At 44.4% G+C, this 20,135-nt stretch overlaps 3 protein-coding genes across 5 annotated transcripts; 1 reads left to right on the forward strand and 2 right to left on the reverse strand.

Moving 5' to 3' along the window:
* Nucleotides 1-447: 447 nt before the first annotated feature.
* On the forward strand, nucleotides 448-5,327 carry xaf1 (XIAP associated factor 1). 2 transcript variants are annotated; one of them, XM_018750550.2, is made up of 8 exons: nucleotides 448-542; nucleotides 1,110-1,245; nucleotides 1,597-1,653; nucleotides 2,719-2,944; nucleotides 3,729-3,796; nucleotides 3,937-4,143; nucleotides 4,759-4,818; nucleotides 5,164-5,327. In XM_018750550.2, the coding sequence occupies exons 1-8, from the start codon at nucleotides 502-504 to the stop codon at nucleotides 5,200-5,202; spliced, it is 834 nt and encodes a 277-aa protein (XP_018606066.1). In that variant the 5' UTR covers nucleotides 448-501; the 3' UTR covers nucleotides 5,203-5,327. The 2 variants fall into 2 exon arrangements, with proteins under 2 accessions (XP_018606066.1, XP_018606065.1); XM_018750549.1 differs by lacking the exons at nucleotides 4,759-4,818; nucleotides 5,164-5,327 and having other exon boundaries at nucleotides 3,937-4,706.
* Nucleotides 5,328-5,449: 122 nt separating this feature from the next.
* On the reverse strand, nucleotides 5,450-9,216 carry tekt1 (tektin 1). Its single transcript, XM_018750547.2, has 8 exons — nucleotides 9,005-9,216; nucleotides 8,155-8,492; nucleotides 7,759-7,924; nucleotides 7,456-7,584; nucleotides 7,169-7,312; nucleotides 6,727-6,952; nucleotides 6,433-6,629; nucleotides 5,450-5,844 (listed from the first exon to the last, which is right to left on the reverse strand). Exons 2-8 carry the CDS (start codon nucleotides 8,348-8,350, stop codon nucleotides 5,685-5,687), a joined length of 1,218 nt encoding a protein of 405 aa, XP_018606063.1. The 5' UTR covers nucleotides 8,351-8,492; nucleotides 9,005-9,216; the 3' UTR covers nucleotides 5,450-5,684.
* Nucleotides 9,217-11,064: 1,848 nt separating this feature from the next.
* On the reverse strand, nucleotides 11,065-20,072 carry inpp5ka (inositol polyphosphate-5-phosphatase Ka). Of its 2 annotated transcripts, none has more exons than XM_018750554.2 (13): nucleotides 20,002-20,072; nucleotides 17,632-17,728; nucleotides 15,158-15,262; nucleotides 14,801-14,909; nucleotides 14,394-14,510; nucleotides 14,133-14,308; nucleotides 13,590-13,701; nucleotides 13,234-13,343; nucleotides 12,842-13,073; nucleotides 12,543-12,680; nucleotides 12,253-12,336; nucleotides 12,012-12,116; nucleotides 11,065-11,743 (listed from the first exon to the last, which is right to left on the reverse strand). In XM_018750554.2, the coding sequence occupies exons 2-13, from the start codon at nucleotides 17,718-17,720 to the stop codon at nucleotides 11,663-11,665; spliced, it is 1,458 nt and encodes a 485-aa protein (XP_018606070.2). In that variant the 5' UTR covers nucleotides 17,721-17,728; nucleotides 20,002-20,072; the 3' UTR covers nucleotides 11,065-11,662. The 2 variants fall into 2 exon arrangements, with proteins under 2 accessions (XP_018606070.2, XP_018606069.2); XM_018750553.2 differs by lacking the exon at nucleotides 20,002-20,072 and adding an exon at nucleotides 19,155-19,512.
* Nucleotides 20,073-20,135: the final 63 nt, after the last annotated feature.

Here is a 20,135-nt window from a genome sequence, read left to right on the forward strand (position 1 = left end):
AATGGATTTCTTAATAGAAGTTCACATTTTAGCCAAGAACTTAAACGTGTATACCTTGCAGTACATTTATATTACACAGCACAGTACATGGCAACTAAAATGGAGCCACTGCACTCGACTGCCTTGAAAATCGACCGCCTTGAAACTCGTACTCATCGGACCTGGCCAAGCCCGCTGAGGCACCAGATGTATGTTGCTTTGGAGAAAAGCAACTGCTAAATGAATAAACGTAAATGTAAATGTAAATGAGGAAGTAACAGTCAACTGGTAAAGCTGAATTCAGAAAAGAAATTTCTGCAATAATCACAGATGCCAAGGTTATTTAGGTATATTATGTCAGTGAAAGAGTGTTCTTCGGGAGGGTGGAGCAGTGATGAATCCCTGACCTGCTTGTCAGCCAACCAGGAGTTCTGAGCCTCATCCACTTTCACTTTTTCTTTTGTGGAAGCAAAACTGAAACCCAAACTAGCTGAAAGAAAGAAGCACTTTCAGGCCATCGCAATGGATGAAACAGAGAAAGACAACAAACTGTGCAACCACTGGTGAGTACCCATCTGACACACGAAAACATACGCATGGGGTGAGCTGATAGTGTAGTGTTTTGTATTGTTGCCATGTGCTCTGAAGGCTTCTACTTCGAATCCCACTTCTGCTGTAGTACCCTCGATCAAGGTACTTACCCTGAATTGAAACAATAAAAATACCTTGTAGTATAAATAGGTAAATCATTGTAAAGTTGCTTACCTAACACTGTAAGCTGCTTTAAGCAAAGGTGTAAGCTCAGTAAGTGTTAATTGATAACAATTGTTATCATCATACTTATATTGCTCTCCATTTATATACTAAAAATAATACTCTCAGTAAAATTTGCTCTAAAGAGCTATTTCTAAGCCTCTTATCACAGGGATGGTACAGCGAGGAAATTTAATACAAGTACAGTAATTTTTTTGAACGATGTCAGACACAAAGTTTCCTGATCCAAGTGAATCAGCAGTTCACACTTCCTGGTTATCAGTCTCCTGTCTGCTCGTTTTAATCCTCTTTTTTAACCACCTGTTTCGTTTTCTCTCAATCTTCCTTTTTAAATACATACGTGAACATAAACACAGTAAAAAGGAGATAGCCCTGTTGAACTTCGCCCTGCACGAGTCTCACTGCCAACGTTTCCTGAGCCTCTGTCCTGACTGCAACGAGCCCATACCCCGGGATCAGATGGAGGAGCACCGATCTGAACAGCACACCCTGGTCAGAACCCCCACGGTCAATTTTTTTTCATGTGTATCAAGTTTCTAGAGACATTTTAAACTATAGAGCCTTGAACATGATATACAAGTGTTTTGGTTGGAGAGTAGGTGTGATGGTTTCACATGATTCTCTCTAATGGCAGCAATGAACAAGTTATTCCAGGAAGAGGCATTAACTGTCCTGCATAATCTCTGACGTGGAGTGTTAAAGAACGTGCGCCATGGAGCAAAGCGTGCGCTGTGTTCAAGACACCCCGCAGAGTGTCTTTTTCTTGAACACTGTGGATAAACTGTGTTTGGGAAAAACAGGTTCACAAAGCAGCTGAATTGTATGTCTACTGGATTTGGACAGGTGAGGTGCACCCAATGCAGCAAAAAGATGGAACGCTGCCATCTGCAGGAGCATCAGGTAAGTGCATCTCATTACCTTTCATCCATCCAGTTCCTATAACCGCTTGTCCTGAGCAGGGTCATGGTGATCTGGAGCCTATCCCAGAAGTATTCAGTGCAAAGCTGAGGGGAGGTACACCCTTCACAGGACTCAAATCCATCACAGGGTAGCCACACACAGTCACTCATCCATTCACCCACTATGGGCAATTAGCGTCACCAATTCGCCTGAACCGCATGTCTTAGGCTTATGTGAGGAAACCAGAGTACCCGGAGGAAAGCGACGCAGACGCAGGGAAAACGTGCAAACTCCAAACAGACTGAATGGGAATTGAATCCACATTCTCTCACACACGCCAGGTACTGTGAGGCAGCAGCACTACTTGCTGCGCCACCTAAATTAGCTTTCGCCAAAGCAAATATAGAATACACATTTCATTCAGAAAGAAAGACTGGCAGCCACAGAAAATAACGTGGTAATAATATATCCTTTGCTTGTATCCCTTCAAATTCATTTAGGGACATGTGTACTGCTGCCAGTTAGGCAATGCTCCCAGACTGGCACTGTTTTAACTGGAAAGCTACTGTAGAAATGCTTTCATCCTGCCTTGTCTCATCTGCTAGACCTTATCTTATGTTACCTGACCCTGTGTAGTATTTGTTTAACCATGGAATGCAGTAGTGGACCCATTACTTTACTCATGAGCAGGACGAAGAAGCCACAGGACTGGGTGTTTACAACAAAAGCCATTGAGGTGTCACTCACCTTACCTTCCAAGGCTACTCTTTCCTCTGGCCTTCTGTAAATCACATGACCTTGTGCTGTTCAACCAACTGTGCTAAGACTAAAGAGATTACTTCTTCTTTGGAAAGAAGTGTCCTTTCACTCTCTGCCTGCCTTCGCTAGCAAATAAAGGCTTTCTGATATGCTGGCACACTAATCCGCACTCGAACACTGCACCCTATAAACACCTAGTAAACGCTACTGTATCATACTATACAGTTCAGACACAGGTAGAGTGCCATTACAGCCTGTCATTTCAAACCACCCGTGCAAGTTTTTTCCTCCTGTGTTCCTCTCCAGTCAGAGGAGTGTGTAGGCAGGATGCTGCTATGTAGGTTCTGCCACCTGGAGGTGGCCTCCCGGGACTTGGAAGAGCACACGGTGGCCTGCAGCAGCCGGACGGAGCGTTGTCCAGACTGCGGCCATTATGTACAGCTGCGGGACCGGGAGGATCACGCACTGCAGTGTTCCACATCACCGGTGAAGGATGGCGGCCAGGACACCGCTGTCCCCACGGACAAACAGAGTCAGTCCGCAGCTCAACATGCATATACAAATGTGTCACATTGGACAGGCCCACTTAATAAGTGTCATATGGACTGTAAGTACTGTAAAGCACACACACACACACACACACACACACACACACACACACACACACACACACACACACATTTTCTGAACCGCTCGTCCCATACGGGGTCGCGGGGAACCGGAGCCTACCCAGCAACACAGGGTGTAAGGCCGGAAGGGGAGGGGACACACCCAGGACGGGATGCCAGTCCGTCGCAAGGCACCCCAAGCGGGACCTCGAACCCCAGACTCACTGGAAAGCAGGACCCGGTCCAACCCTCTGCGCCACCGCACCCCCTATACTGTAAAGCAGCTAACAGTAAATGTTAAAGTTTTAACTACTCGGCGCTTTCGTGACTGATTCTGAACCACATTATTCACATTATAAATGTCAGTTATGAAATGCACAGTGTGAAGTGTGTGTTTTAAAGCAGAATGCCAGTCAAAAGTGCAAGTTCCCCTTGGACAACCTGGGCAATATTTGTATGCAGCGAAGTAGAAAGAAGGGTGAAAGCAAAGCAGCCCACAAGCGCCCTACATCTCTGGGAACTGCTGCAGAGGAGCAGCATGAAGATGCGCCGACTGATTTCCTGCTCAGACTTGTTAACCAAATGCCTTGGAACCTAAACTAGTTTCCAGCTAGTGTACTCAAGCTTTTGTCTAGTACAGTACGTTATGTGTTGCAGAGGCCTGTTACGATCATTTCTGTTGCTCTTACCCATGCATATCTATTGCAGAGTCCACTTTACAGCTGTGTTTCAGCTGCATGAAATCTTACCCTTCAGACCGGATGTGGGAACACCAGGTATTCGTGTTAATCATTTGTCCGAATCTTACAGCTTACAGGACCACAGAGCAGTAACTGTCCTCCGGTATCCTCTGTAAAATTCCTAAAAGGGAACTGAAAAATTAGTAACACGCCTCTCCCTTTCCCATCTCTCTCAGCGGGACTGTTCTGCATTGTCACCCCCGGGAGGCAAGGAGGATGACGTTCACTTGCAGAACTCACAGAATACGAACTCGCTCGTCTTCACATTCTCCCAGCGAGACAGCAAGGCCTTGGTGAAGAGTGACGTGGAGGCCATGGACCAGATCGGCACCTGTCTTCAGTGCCACCTGGCTCTCCCGGTGGCCACACTGCAATGGCACGAGGTACACAAATGGTCACATCCAGTTCATTTCCACTTCTGGCTTCTCTTTTCCTTTCACAAGCACCTAAACCAAAGAGTTGCAGCATCATACGCGCTATTCCAAGGTACTCTACTCTTTCATCCTCTCTGAAGACAAATGCAGCAACACAGTCACCCAGCTCAAATCCCAGTACACGTTAACTCAGATAAATTTGTAAGCCATGAATATAAGCAGTTCTTAAGTGTGACGATTATTGCATGGTGTGGAGTGGCATCGTGGCAGCACAGGTGTTTCACATCTCTCGATTTGTCGGTTTAGACATACCGCAGGCTTAAATCCAGATCAGTTTGTATGCAGTTTACGTTTGCTCCACGTTTACATGGGTCTCCTCTGCTGTGGCTTCTTTCCACAGTCCAAAGACACGTTTCAGGTTTGCCTGTAGTGTGTGAATGCCCTGTGATTCAGGGTGTTTCCAGCATGGGCTCCAGATAATAATGAATTGATTATTGCGTGGTTTGAGTCCAGAGGATTGGGAAAATGCTGCTTTCATTTGTGTCCAACTGCTGCAGTATATCAGCACTATATTGTCCGGGTCACATAGTTTACCTGGGGTTGACACTTCCCTCCTCACTAAAGGTGAAATGTCAGGCATTTGAGCGGCTGAAGAAGAAAGACAAACTCAAAAGCCCTATCGCAGTGAGTGGAACTGGGTTTTTCCTCATACATTTATGCCACTATATAGAGCAGGGGTTCTTAACCTGGGGTACACAGACCCATAGGGCATCAAAGTTTGGTTCAATAAATTATTAGTGTAAGTATGTACCATTACATATGTTAGTAACTGAGAAGACAGTAACATTAAAATCCAAGTTTTCATTCTTAGTAAATCCAGTATTGCACTCAACATTGAAACAGATTTATAAGAAAATAAAAAAAAAAAAGTTACTGCACAGACATTGATGAAGACTGAACACTCACACAAAGTTTTAGTTTTGCTAGTACTGTATATGCCCGCTGACAGACTTCTGTTTTTCCTCGCAGGGTGATGGCCATAAGCAGAAGTCAGTGTTGAAATGGTAAACTTTTGACAGCTTTTATTTAGGAAGGTAATTCAATTCCCAATAAATATATTTGGATGCTGATATCTGTACCAAGGTTTCATTACATTTTTCATCTTACCAACATATGCAGTATACCCAGTAGGAAGTGTGTGTCAGTGTGTCTGCACCTGCCTGTGTGGATCCGTTTATGCCACATGCACCTACGCAGCCATGCTGGCAATTCTTCATAACTAGTACACTCCATAATGTCCTTTTTCTAGACAATAAGGTTAAATAATCAAAAGTGCAGCAGGATTTCACTGGGGCGGTATTTTAATGTATTCAGTGTTTTACACAACAGCAATTAACTCCAATTTTTCATCTGAGGTGTACAGTAAACTTTTATTATGCATTTTGTACTGTTGTTTTTTTGTTTGTCAAGAACACATTGTACACTTGTCATTAATTTGCCCAGAGTCCATTCTTTGGCATTCACCACAGTGCCAAGTGTCCTGTCCACCATCAAAAATTTTGGACGACGATCGGTTGACGCAGTTGGGTGCAGATGACCTCATCGATGTACAGCGAGTTTGCCTTCACCAGGATCTCTTCCTCCAAGGTCAGCTGGCTGCTCCTCAGGGCCCGAAGCTCTACCTCCGACTGGAAGAGGCTCCTATTCAGTCTGGTGGAGACAGAAAGACAAAAGTTGGTACCAGGAAAACGGAGAGGATGTTGCAGTGAAATGGGGAATGAATCGCACCGGGTAGAACAATGACAGAACAGAAGAAGTGCAGAAGCATAATTCCATAACTTTTGCATCTTGTCTAAAGTTGTGGTGTAAATTTGTGATTAATATCGTATTGTGATAATATTTTTGTATCATGTTAATTTCAGACAGATGGTCTTGCAAGTGAAAGGGCTGTACTCTGGCTGTATCAAGGAAATATTTACATTTGTTAATTTACCAGACTGTTTTCCAGAGCAACATACAACTTTGGGTATACAAACTTGTGTTTCACAACTGACAAAGAGCTTTAGATACAGACCTATGCTTATACAGACACAGGTAGCACAGTTAGCCATATATCACTGGAAACAAGGTACTAACTTTGAATGGCTGCTGTAAAATACTAAGCAGTTTAAACTGGTTTCAGATTAGTATATTAAAGCCATCTAAATTGTCTGGAATAAAAAATAATGATAATGGGGGAAGGAACAGGCGAAGATAAAAGTTCCTACCAACTGACACACAGGATGCTATTGTCCCTACCTTTGGATGTGGCCATCGAGCTTCTGCACTTCAGCGTAGAGCTGGGCCTGTGGCGAATCGTGGCACAGCTCAATGCGGGGTCTCTGGCTTCGTGCTGCAAGGCGCTCTTGTGCCACACTCAGGGGTGCCCGCTTGTCTTCAATGGCCGCACGCAAAGACGCCATGCTCTTCTCTTGCCTCGCCATCTCTTCCAGGACCTAACGGAGACACATACGGCAAAACAGTTCGAACCTGCAATCTTCACGTCAGAGGTGGAACTGTATGTATGTCACACCACCCGTCAGTCTTCTTTACCTTAGCTAGGTTCTCCTCCAGTTGGCACTTGGCACTCTTGGTCTCCTGGATGCACAGTTCAAGTGCAGTTCCTACAGCCTGGTGTGCCTTGCGCATGTCCGAGGCCGTCTGCTCCAGCAGACTGTCCACCAGTACCCGCAGAGACACCGAGTTGTTCTTCTCCCGCTCCGCTTTGGACATGTTCAGGTCTGAGAACTGCTCCCATTCTTTCGGTGTAACGGTGGCCCTTAAAAAACAGAAGACAAAAACACCCAAGGGTACATGTTGTACAAGTCTTTGCAGGCACAACTCTATTTTGACAATCACAGTAGGGAGACAGCTTGCAGAAGACTTCTGTATTGCAACTTTGTAAACTCTGCCCTGCTGCAGACAGGCTTTCAAACAAAGGCTTTCAGCAGATATGGTATATATCTGTTTTGATTCTATCTAAGAACAGCCTGACCTCCCTGTGGTGGGAATTGGTGCCACTGTGTGGGGGATGTTAATGGAGGTATTGCTAAGGTTGGAGCAGTAGTCATCAATCTGTTCTGCCTGGACCTTATCCCGCAGGTCCTTTTCCAGGTAGTACTTGACTGAGCGGTTCAATCTGAACGCACACAAAAATATGAGATGATTAAATAAAGAGATGTTTGAAATAAGTGATTAGTACTAGTAAAACAAGCAAAATGAAAACTTTGATGGAACGGCAAGTGCCACAGTGGTTAAAGTGTGCTGGGCTGAAAGTCTGACCTGATCTGCTCGTTGATCTGCTCCAGAGTACGCTGGAGCAGCGCGGACACTCCCTCGATGACTTCTTTTTCCTTAATGAGCTCCCTCTCCACATCATCATGAACCAGGTCGATGCCCACACGCTTCTCTCTGAGACAGCACACGTACATACACGCACGCGCTCAGTATCATTTCCGCCTGTTTTCGGTAGTCACTGTCTGTGAGAATATCCTTGAGAATTTAAGAGGTCTGCCTCTGTGCAAAGAGCAATCAGGGATGTAGTGGGCAGGAAGCATGGCCCCAACTCCATCTCTTCCCCCTCACCTCTCGAGCATACATTGAAGGGTGACCCGCAGGGGCTCGGAGCAGCTCTCGAGGGCTCTCTCGACACGCGTCTTCGTGGTTAACAACGTCTCAATCTCCTCTACCATATCGTTCAATTTAAGCTCCAGCTCTTGTTTCCAGAACCTGATATCTTTGATTCTCCACTCTGGTGACAGAGATGAGGGTTGGGCCAAGTGAGGAGAGCTGGGGTACATTCAGGGCTGGGTTTTGCAGCAGGAATTTATAATAAATAATTCAATGCACAATATTGAAATAAGGTTACTCTTTGACTATACTGACATTCCAATAAAAGAAGGCATTGTATTGTACCATAATCTAGAACGCACTACTTTGTTTAAGCACTTTAACTGGCTGTCTCTATGATGCCAGACATACCCAGTCTCTGGTTAACTTCCTGTTGCATGCGCTGTGTGGCTTTGTCACTTTCCTCCACCAGCCTCTGGCTTTCAGCAACCAGACGCTCAGACTGCAGACGCTTAGCCTCCACATTCCCATAATGCATCCGGTTGGCCTGATGCCAATCTGACATCAGAAACTTGGGCTGCATCTCCACGAGCCGGAGCCGAGACATGTCCCCCGCCGTCCGTGATCACAGAGGGCTTTTAGGTGTGAAATCAAGCCACCCTGTACTTCACTCTGACTGCTGAAGGTTCTTAAAGTTTGGCACTTCAGTCTCGCTTCTTTTTCAAATTTTGTTGCTCTACTTTGTTGACCTTAAACAAAATAAACTGCTTATTTGTATTTCTTGTAGTTAATGTGCTTTTTGTACGAGTTTACTACGTCAATATTTTATAATAAATTCAGTGTCGAATGAGCACACAAAGTTCATAAAATAAAGAATGTAAGCTTCTTCTATTTAAAAACGGATGAATATACAAGCATTTAAAAAGACGGACTACTGTATATATGAGTTGAGGCTCAGTAGAGAATCTAAACCCTGTGAAGCAACTAGAGAACTAGGACAGGGTTACATTATTATTGGACACACAAGTGACTTACAACATTAAAGTCACAATTACTACATGTTTACAATCATTTACACAGTTAGGTAATTTTACTAGAGCAATTCAGGGTAGGTACCTTGCTCAAGGGTACTATAGCCAGAGGTGGGGATCAAACCTGTGGGTCCAAAGGCAGTAACTCTAACCACTACACTACCAGCTGTTCCCTGGATAGATTATACATCATTGTCACGTTTAAGGCTCCAAAAAAAATGCCCACATACCTGGTCGACAGAACTGGAGCTGAATGCTGTAGTTCAGCAGGCGAGAGGTAGTTTTGTTGAGGCTCCTAAGCAAACCGTTACCACAGCAACCAGTCCAAGCCACCCCGCTCCCGCTGTACCGCCCTCTACGACTACGGTGCGTGTACGCGCGTTTCTCAACATTTCTCTTCCTACCAAGAGTTTATTCGCGCGCGCGCGCGCACACACACACACACACACACACACACACACACACACACACACACACACACACACACACACACACACACACACAGAGCGGTGTACTCATCAGGTATTGGGGGACTAAATATAATACTAGGGAAGGGACCCAGCACAGTTACATGTAAATTATACTATGAAGGTTTCCTCAAGATCTGTGGCTGGGTAGGAGCGCCGTCCCCTCCCGGCGTCGTCCGCGCGCAGGCAGGCGTCGCCGTCGGCTTCTGGTAACGGTTCCGACCGCAAACACAGTACGACCCAGAGCTCGGTTACGATGCGCTGCTATGTTCAGTTGTGCGGCAGAAGATCCACCGTTCAGAACTCGGCGCGGACGCTCCTTATTACGGCGGCTGCACATTTGAAAATGTTTGCGTGCCTCGCACGTGGCGCACGAACCGCGTTCCCCCCCCCCCCCCCAAGATGAAGATTCCCTCCTTGAAAAGACTGCTGTCATAGGACATTCAGTTTAAGAAACAGAAGTCGAGACTCGCTCAGAATGAGCTATAATATAGCCTATAATCAGAATTTATTTGCCTTGTGTCACTAAGAAAATATAGCACTTTTCATAAAAAGAGAATGTCGTCATTCATTGCACAAACCGTATTTACAGACTACACAGAGTTCAAACACTACCGTGCGTGTTCTTACATGTCAAACAGTGCAACCGGCATCTCATCCGTAATAATTAGGTACTGAAACACACATCGTATATGCTAGGGAAATACTATTTTCTTATTGTGTGCCTCGATGATAAAAGCGGGTAAATGAAAAGGTTCACACAAAGAAACATACACATATGATATATATACATATATATACACACACACACACACACACACTGAAGAGCAGCCATCCAGTCTCCATTACTAGTTACATGATGTGACAGATAAATATCATGTGTGACAAACAACTGTGTACAATTCTGCTCATTTTGCGCTCCTATTGCAGTTCAATGTTCAATATACGAGTATCTCTCTCTCAGCAAAATACCATATTAAATGTGAAATCTCAAACATACATACAAAATTAGCAATATTTCTTTTTAAAACAATTTCAATATCACACACAAAGATTGTATCTCTCCTTCCTGTTTTCGTCAGCAACTGAATATCAAATAAACATCAACACAGATGTTGCTGTAAGCAAGGAGTTGGTTCCAATGAACACTGAAGAGTCAGCCTGTAAGAGTCACTCCAGTCAGCTGAATCCAGCCTGCATACTGCTAAGGACATATTCACTAATGGACACAGTGATCCACGTTACCTCTAGACCTGCTACTCAACACAGCGGTAACTCCCCTCCCTGAGGTAAACACGTTATGCTGATATCACTCAGCAGAAGTTTTCTTGTGTTCCTGGTTGCAATCATTTATGACTCCTAGTTTCTCCACAGAGCTACTGTCCAGGTGTCTAAACACATACCTGCTCTGCTTCCTCATTGCATTTCAGTACTTTAGATTATCTCCTGCCTGAAACATTTCAGTGCAGTACTACCTCTTCCGAACCTGGATGACAGAGCCATGGCTTCATTGCCAGGATCTGACGATGTCAGACTGGTATTTTTACTGGCCCAACTGGCTCTAGCCAACAAAAGGCAGATTAGAAACAAAACAGGATAGTGTTAGAGCAGGAGCTAAAAGGCTGGCAGACATCAGCAGGGAACCTGCACAGTTCAAGGGAAGGTAACTATTACAAACTCATTTCAAATCACCCTTGAAATAATAAATACTTCTCTTCTTCCCATGTTTTTAAAATACATTTCACAATAGTAAATATTTAATAAATACTTATAGGACAGTATTTAAAATGTTAAATTTTGGCTAATTTTTTTTTTTTTTTTTTTTTTTTAAACAAATCACACAGTAAACATCTTCCCATCATTTCTGAAAATATGATGGTGGGTCTATTTTCTGCTCATTGATTAAGCAGTGTGTTCCTATATTATTTCTTGTCCTATCTCACATCTTTACAGATTAGCAGATTATTTTCATTGGAGATGACATAGCATCAGACTAGAATAGAACAAAACATTTCAAATAAGTGTTGGGAGCAGCTCCTTGGTGAAATGAAAAGGCTTTAAATGACTGCAGCTTCTCTTAAATGCGACTGTCTACATTTATATGATTTCTTCAGGAACACACAATTAGCAGTGAATAGCTGCAATCAATTTTTGGTCATATACAATCAGTGTTTGTTCATATGATGTAACTAAAACGCAATAAAATTCTTTGAAGCCAAGATAATGTAACATTATAAACTATGGTTATTTCCTACAGACTATTGACAGTAATAAAACGTAACACCTGATTGGTCCACCCTGTTTCTTGTTATTTGACACTGTTTTAAAAGAAAGATTTGTTCCAGGTAATAAAGATGTGCTGGTAGACTGGCAGTCCCAAAGAGGTGGATGTGTGTGATTCAACAAAGTCTTCCTCTTGCTTTAGCTGGCCATCTTCTTCTCCAACCCATTTATGTTTTCAGGTACTAAACCCTCCTCAATTGCTACCTTTGACTCTTGCACCTAAAACAGATGCATGCTTGAGTTCATAACACAAAAATAGTGTACTGAGCCTTAACTTGTACTCAGGAATCTTACTCAGTCACAGCTCACAGTCACTGTCAACCTGCAATACACAGGACCTAAAACAAGAAACCGCCAGGTTGGCACATAACCTAGGGCTGACCTGCTGGGGAGCATTTTGCTCTGCAACAATAAAGCACCCATACACCTCACCTTACCGCTTACCTGTTTTTGGTTCCACACAACAACACTAACAAAAAGAACTCACCTGAAATGGGTCACTGATGCCCACAATACATTTCAAGTTGCTGCTGTAGTAACAAAGTACACACTCTCCTCCAAGGACTGGTATCTCATCCTTACTTACGTAAACCTGCAGAAGCACACAAATGAAGCCATTCATAACAGGTGAGAAGAAACATCGGAAAAAGGAAAAACAAGGGTAGATTAAATAAACTAGTCCTGCCTGCCTGCCTCAGTGTAAAAGTTGAGACCGAGGACAGCTTTACCTTTATGAGTTTATCACTGCAGAAGACCTCATCATCTTTCACCCAGGTGTACGTGATGTAGTCTGACACACTCCTGAAACCAACCTGTAGGGGTTGATAGACATTTAGCACTTCAGGAGAACATAGCAACAACTGAAACACATCTGCAGAAGGTGTGAGAACAAAGTGCAAATGGAACAGACTCAACTCGAAAGAAATAAAGAAAAAAAGACAATAGCAACAGATGTCTTAACCATGTAGCCCAAAACCCTCTTCTTTATCCTCTATATTTTATATTACTCTCAGCTTACCTTGTAGACCCCGATCCAGTCCCAGGCGCTGGAGGCGAAGGGCTCCTGTATGGTATAGGTCACCACAGCATCGAAGTCTGCACTCCACTCGCCCTCAGGATACAGAAGCACCAGTGGGCTCTCGTACTGTTTCCTCAACTTCCGCCATAAAGAGGATGATGATGAACCAAGCAAAATGACAAAGCAGGGTAGCAAAAAATTTGAGGGAAATTACACAAAATAACATGGATGTGCTCCCCATGGCAAGAAATTTCACAAACTCTTTAAATAACAGAGTGACAGTGAAAGTGAGAGCTCACCTCCAAGGTGAAGGTGCTGAGCACAGGTTTGTGGTCACTGATGCCGTAGTCCATGCAGCAGGTGTATAAGTCTTGCTTCACCTTTAGAGGAAGTTCCTCTGGCTGCTGCTGCAGCAATTTGATATGATCTCTGCCAACCCCATCACCTTCTACTCCATCCTCTAGTAGTGGGGCTTTGGGCTTCATCCTCCACAGGATCCTGTCCGTCCAGGCAGGCTTTCTCTTTTTTCCACTGATCAATCAGCACAAAAACCAGACAATACAGACAGAAACAAAAAGAGCAAAGACATTTTTTACTTCTCTACAGCAATGCCAGTTGCCTACCCATGCAATCAATCCAAAAAGAAAAGGTGCATGCTACAAGGACGCTGGGATTAGCTCTGACATCCTACCTGGTGTCGTAACTGTCTGAAAACAGATCATATTTGTACGTGGGTCTGAAACTGAGGGAGCCTTCCTCAAACTCCTGCAGAAAGGCTTCCTGCTTTTTCATCATGATCAGCTGAAGCGGAAAGAGAACAAGACAGTACTGGTAAAGATATAATCACACAACAGCTCAGCAAACAGCTCAATGCAAAGTAAATTTTACATGACCAAAGAAGGAGGAAAAAAAAAAAAAAAAAAAAAAAAAAAAATCAACATTTGTGTAGCAGTCATGGTACTCAGTCCACCACAGGAATAATAACATGGTTACAATAGAGTCCTGTGTTGGCAAGAATGTGTTTAAATGTGCATGTAACAAGCTGACCTGGTCCTTCTGCCACAGCTGGTGAAAGTCCTTGTGATTGATGGCACTATGCGTGAAGTGAAGGTCATGGTCGGCAATGCGGAAGTTCAGGTCCCCAAACCAGAACACTAGCCTGCCAGGAGGAGACCACCATTAGTAAACTACCCAGAAGAATGGCTGACTGGTGCTGAACAAATCCAGGCAGTTACAATAAAAGCATATGAAGCACTGCCTTGCAAAAGTATTCAAACCTCTTGAATTAAAAATGATATACACACATATTCTTCCAATCAGTATTCTTATTGTGATCTCAAACACTAAGTTCTCAGAGCCAAAATAAGTTGTTTTCAGATATTGTATATTGACAGGAAAAATATTTGTATGTATCATTTGTAATCACTGCAATCTTGATAACTTTCATGGGGTCTGAATACTTTTGCAAGGTATTGTGCCTACGCCTGGATCTAGGACTGTTGTGGCCTCCACCTAAAGAGGTTCAGCAGGATATGTCAGGCACTCTGTGTTGCAGCAGCCCCACAGTGCAAATGTGGTATGCAGGCTGACCTGTGGTTGAGGATGCGCGGTGTGCCTTCTATGTTGAAGGACTGCGTGTCCAGAATGTATTCAAACTCATCCACACGCTGTGACGCGTACTCCATGTGTGCCGCCAGGTGGCAGTTCAAGAAGCAGAGCGAGTGACCGTAGAAAGAGAGGCGTGCAGAGACCCCGCCCTTGTTACCCTAGGAGTACGGAGAAGGAGGGTGGATGGAGGAATGGACTGTAGAAAGGTGGGTGAAAGACGGGGTGGACAAGGCACATCCTTACCCAGTAGCCAAAGATGCCAGTGCGGGTATAGGTGGTTTCAATGTTTCGGATGAAGGGAAGGTGGGCCAGCTGGGAGAAGACAAGAAGCAGGAGTCCCTGCATGCGTACGGAGCTGACCTGGGAAGGACAAGCCGTAAAGTGAGAAGCAGAGGGCCCTGAGCATTGCATGGCTACTAAATCATAATTTCCCACAAGCGTGCAGATTCAGATTCCCAAATGAGAACACCACTAAAACCAAAAGACTACTGTGGAAACATAACTCCCGACAAATTAACACAAAGAAACAACTGTATGATTACCCAGTACCCGCCTCCCCACTGTCCTGAAGCTCCTAGTGAGGGTGCTGGTAAACAGGCCCCATTGTACTGCACGCGCACAGCTATAGGGCAGCAGCGGCTCAGCCATACCTTCACGTAGCCTCTTGGCGCCAGAGTGGCCATGAACAGTCGGCTCCAGGGGTCCTCGAAGGCCAGGTCTGTGACAAACCGCAGAGGAGCAGCATTCACCTCCTGCAGGCTGACAGCAGGAGAGACACAATTATAATAATTTTAAAACACATTACTATTACTAATACACACGTTCTTTCATAATAAACAACACAATTTGCAAGTTTACACAAACGTGCTAACCATGCTGGCAAGGGGGTAATTTTCAAGAACAACGTCTCAAGTTCATTAATTACAGACAACCTATAAAGCCCCTGTTACCTACTAGCCTGTCTCAGAACATCCTGGCAGCCCTATCACCAAGACATTATAACTCACCCAATGGCATAGAGGTCTGCACTCTTCTGGGAGTCCAGCTGAATCAGAGAGCTGATGTCATCTGGCGGTTCTGCTGTGGCCACATTCCATGTGACCATGTGCAGCCTTGAAAAAAAGGGCAGAGACAGAGAGAAACAACGAAAAGAGAAATAATGATGAATAACAGGTCAATTGTCACTTTTTAATTTGTAGAAAAAACGGCTGACCGCAAGGAGGGGAGAAAGATTAGGATTAAAACCTGGTCAGGATCATGGAGAACACAAAATGCAAATTCAGTCTAAATTATTTTTAATTTAGACTGAATTTGCATTTTGTGTTCTCCATGATAGCCAAGTTGAACCCATTATGTGAAGCGGAAACAAAGTGTGAATTAAGACCACACAAACAAAGAGCATGTGCTGCAGTCCTCATTCAGCCAAACCTCAGCCAACACATGGCTCTCTGGTCAGGCAAATATTTCCACCTGTACAAAACGTCAAGGGGTTGGGAAGGATCTTCAGCTCTTTCAGTTGCATTCTCTGCCCTCAAACCTTTCAACCACAGCCCTGTACTGCATGCTGTGTGCTGGTGAGACACGCACCCCAGATAATGTGATGTCATTTCCTGTGAGAAGCCCAGCCTCCAGATATAGCTGCAAAGTGCGACAGAGTAGGCAGAAGAGGGGGAATGAGCTGAAAACATCGCCACTGACTGGAAAGACTGTGAGGGAGGGAGTGCAAAGGATTAGGACAGATGGGGTGAGATCAGCGCTCAGAGCTCAGGTCTTCCACAGAGGTGAGCAGCTGGGTGAGGCTCTGTTGCAGTGTGAGCAAGTGGACAAAGAAAAACTGGGAGGCCACGCCCTCAAAGAAGAGTTGCAACTATGTTTTAACTGGAGCCTCTGCTTACTGTTATTTTAAAGCCTCTGGCTCAAACTCCATCCCATTCGCCCAGCAAAGGTAAACAGAAATGCCAAGGTGTTGAATGCACCTTGAGTGGATGTTTTACGGCCAGAGACAGAAAGACACAGAACTATGGGAGCAATCTGATCCAGGCAAGCCTCAAGAGACAGTAACTCACACAGAGCACACATGACCTCAGAATCACTAGCCAACTACAGAAAAGCGAAAACATTTATTAAATGACATCAGCTTACAATCAGGTTAATTCATACATTTCCTTAATCTGCCACATGAGTGAGAATGTTATGGGGAAAAGGAGGCAGTGGTGGTGGGCTTTGAGTTTCACCACAGTATTCTACTTCATCATAGTATTTACCTCTTAGAAGAAAGGTTAAGTATTGGAAGCTGACATTTACATTACGTTTATTAATTTAGCCAAGGGTTTTCTTCAAAGCAACTTACAATGTTTAGCTACTTACATCTATTTACCCATTTATACAACTGGGTAATTTTACTGGTGCAATTTAGGGTAAGTACATTGCTCAAGGGTACTGCAGCTGAAGGTGGGATTCAAACCTGCAACCTTACCAGTTTAAGAGGTCCCCTTCAAAATTTACATGAGGCAAGGTGTATCCAGCAGTCTTATTGTCCTGCAGTGTGAGCCCTCATCCATCTATTCCCACCCACAGCTTGGCAATGCGCACACACTGCACATCGCTGCTGCTTTCAACCTCACGCACAGCTAAACCTACGTGCTAAAGATCATGAGGAAGCCAAAGACATGGACTCGGATAAAGCAGCTCTATCGGCGGTGAATGTGCAGATCTTAGTGTAAGGTATCTGGACGCTCAGTTCATTTCTCAGCTTTGTAGGCACTGATGCCAACCCTGGACAGGTCCATGGAAAAAGTAGTGGCAGGAGACAGCACCAGGCCAATAAACTGGTGCAAAAAGTGTGTAAAGTTCACAAAAGCTGGAGGGGAAACAGAAAAAAAAATGTAGTAACTCAGGATAATAAGGAAGGGAGCAAACAGGCACAAATCCCTAATAGTACACCAAGCTAATCCTGAAATGCTACCACTTCCCCCAAGCACTGAGTAATTCTGTCACACGCATATTCTTACTGACTGTTCCTCTAAATCAGACTGGGGTAACTCAAGGACTCAAATGGAAAAGGAAGAAGGGTGCTTTTTTTTTAACAGATCTGTAAGTCCGAACACTTAAATTCTGAGGTCGAGAGGAATATTAATTGAAACAGGCTGACCGACATTGCAGGAGTTAGATCATTTTGCTGTATTACACATTCTTACATGTTCCCACAAGTGGATATCACTTCCATTTCTTCACAGAGAGTAACGGCTGCTCTCGCTCCAGCTTTCATCAGTCTATCACCCAAGTCCTGCTCCAGCGAGTTCTGTCCTCGGTCACACTCCTGCTGTATGTACATAAACATGCAAACTCTGCTACCCCTCTTTCCACACATCTGGAGTTTGAAAAAGCTTCGAGACCAGCATGTACCACAACCAAGGTGGAGGAAGTGGCGACAGCTGGGGAACATCACGCATCGAAGGTCAGGGTGAGACGGGGAACTTACCTAAAAGTGTCGTTCTTGAGCATGCTCCTGCTGCTGTTCGGCCCCAGGCTGGCAGAACTGAGTGCACTTGTCAGGGCCCCGACGTCCATGTCCTCCCCTGCGAGGTGAACACAACGAGACACTGTGCTCCCACCATTCAGCACATGTACGCACAGGGCTGTCCAGAATGGGTCTCAAATACATTTTATTTAGGCTTGTGCATTTTTTGTGAGACAAGAGCATCGATCACACAAAAAATGTACACAACAAAACCTCATTTTTGTGTGCAGTGTAGTTGTGAACAGCTGCAGATGTTAATAACCAGCAAGGATTTCTACCACAATATATTTTATTCTACATTGCCTTGAGCCAAACCATCCCTTTAGTCACGCACTGTCATGTGATGCACCGATGAGCACGAGCTCCAAACTGCATCCTGACACACACCAGAAGAACATCATGCACACACCCTTAAGAGAAACACACACACCTGGACTGACACTCAACTGATGCAATGTATACAAGAAGTTACACAAGAGACATAAACATTTGATTTTATCATCAGTTTTCATATGCATTCTTTCAGTGACAACATACACATTGTAGCTTAAATAAAAAAACAAATATAAAAACTAAAAGATAGTAAATATGAGCTATCAATTATTTACATTTTTTCATTCTAAATTAGGTGATGCTTTTCTCCGAAGCAACTTACAATGTTCGTCTACAGATGCAATTACATTAATTATATGACTAGTATTATGATTTAAACATATGAATCACAAAAACGCAGATATGCGAGCGCTTCGTAAATGAACGGAGTTAAGATTCATTATGGAAATTAACAGGGACTCCTGCAGTCCAGGAGTGATGATGAAGCATATTAAATTGCTCCGGAGGCTCACTGAAACTGTGAGAGAGAGACTGTTGTGGGTGTTAATACACAGCCGGCTGGGAATCAGTGTGGCTCAGGATGAACAGTCTCTGCTGGTGGTCAGAGACACACATCAGCGGAGAGAGCACATCACATGGACACGACATGACAAGTAGTGGAGTGGAGGGGAGTAAAGAAGCTGAAGCCCAGACCAGTATAAGAATTAAGGACACGTGTCAGTGTGGACCGACTAACACACACTCTCCCTGGTACACAGCGCTAAGTATACAACTTACTAACACACAATGACACTCCAGCACTGCATGATGCACAACTGACAACTGAGTTACTTTGAACACTGCCAAACGAAACAATGACTCATTGCCATGTACACACGGCAAAATGTGTAGTAGTTAACTTTGGTACTCACTAATGACATTCATTCATGTACAGTACAATATTACACACTGACTACACGGCCAGTAAGTATTAACACTGTACACTGCTAATCACCACACACGGCGACGGCGCTGCTCGCTAACGCGGCCACTGAGTGACTCAGTCTCGTCGTACGTAACGTACGCTGGGCAAATCGCTAATCATGAACACAACAACCACACACTCACTGGGACACCACCCGGGGCTCTTATTCAGACACACTTCTCGCTACCTCTTTCCTTGCACTCTCCCGTCACCCGGCTCTCCGAATCCCGCCCGTGTCCCTCCGTCGTTGAAAGTGCCCGCTCGTCCGCACGGTGTTTTTACCCCATCGTCACGCCGGACGTTTCCACTTCCTCCGGCATAGAGAGCGCGACAGCGCGCCCAGTGGTCAGCACCGCCACTTCCTGTCTGCGTTTGCCGTGGAGCCTTGGCGCTGCAAACGAGGCGCTTTACGACGTCTTTTTATGTGTGTGTATATACAGTAAATATGACATGTATAAGATATTTATAGAAGCAATATATTATAAATAAAATATTTTTTTCGATGTTTTCCCATAAGAAATGATGGAAAACGTCCTCCGTGTGGACTGTGTGTGAAGCTCGTGCAGAATCTTTCAGCCCCAGATTGTTTTAACTTTTAAAACATGATTGGACCAAGAATAAACAGGAACGTAAACATGTACTCCACTGTATAAATTATAAATCCGCATGGGACGCAAGACAGCAACGGAAAGCGCCCGCGAGCACACACAGAGTCTGTCTCAGTCTGCTGCTCCGTGGACGGTGAATGCAGACAACACGGGATGCGACTTCATCTGTGTTTCTCTTACCGCACTTAGTTACTGACTTATGTAATCATTGTGTTTGTTTACGTTCTGTCCCTTTCCTTTCTTTAATGTTGTAATAATCAGTCAGTCACTGGCACACTACGGACTACCGACGTAGCCCGAAGTCTCTTACTGATGCAGGAAACAGTGTATATTGTACTGTAAGATTGAGCGACTCCAAACATTTAATTACAGGCGGATTTTAAAGTAGAGAAGAAAAGATTTTAAATTGCGAAACTCAATGTGTACCTTTCAATAATATGGTGTTAAGACAGCGTCGCGTGCCTGTGGCCTCACGCCTCTTCTTCCTGCGCGAGACACACGCTCGCGCGCGCGCACACTTCGTCCAGCAATCGTACTCCGCTTCTCTCCACAGAACATAC

The sequence above is a fragment of the Scleropages formosus genome, chromosome 10 (assembly GCF_900964775.1).
Source record: "Scleropages formosus chromosome 10, fSclFor1.1, whole genome shotgun sequence".
NCBI classification, from domain to species: domain Eukaryota; kingdom Metazoa; phylum Chordata; class Actinopteri; order Osteoglossiformes; family Osteoglossidae; genus Scleropages; species Scleropages formosus.

Coding starts and splice junctions, on each gene's coding strand:
- xaf1 (XM_018750549.1), top strand. CDS start 502: ATGGATGAAACAGAGAAAGACAACAAACTGTGCAACCACTG. Junction 1,654..2,718: donor GCCATCTGCAGGAGCATCAG/GTAAGTGCATCT, acceptor GTTCCTCTCCAG/TCAGAGGAGTGTGTAGGCAG. Junction 2,945..3,728: donor TGTCCCCACGGACAAACAGA/GTCAGTCCGCAG, acceptor TATCTATTGCAG/AGTCCACTTTACAGCTGTGT.
- tekt1 (XM_018750547.2), bottom strand. CDS start 8,350: ATGTCTCGGCTCCGGCTCGTGGAGATGCAGCCCAAGTTTCTGATGTCA. Junction 7,925..8,154: donor GGAAGTTAACCAGAGACTGG/GTATGTCTGGCA, acceptor CTCTGTCACCAG/AGTGGAGAATCAAAGATATC. Junction 6,953..7,168: donor CCAATTCCCACCACAGGGAG/GTCAGGCTGTTC, acceptor CTGTTTTTTAAG/GGCCACCGTTACACCGAAAG.
- inpp5ka (XM_018750554.2), bottom strand. CDS start 17,720: ATGGACGTCGGGGCCCTGACAAGTGCACTCAGTTCTGCCAGCCTGGGG. Junction 14,910..15,157: donor GCAGACCTCTATGCCATTGG/GTGAGTTATAAT, acceptor TCCTGCTGTCAG/CCTGCAGGAGGTGAATGCTG. Junction 14,511..14,800: donor CGCCAAGAGGCTACGTGAAG/GTATGGCTGAGC, acceptor TGTCCTTCCCAG/GTCAGCTCCGTACGCATGCA.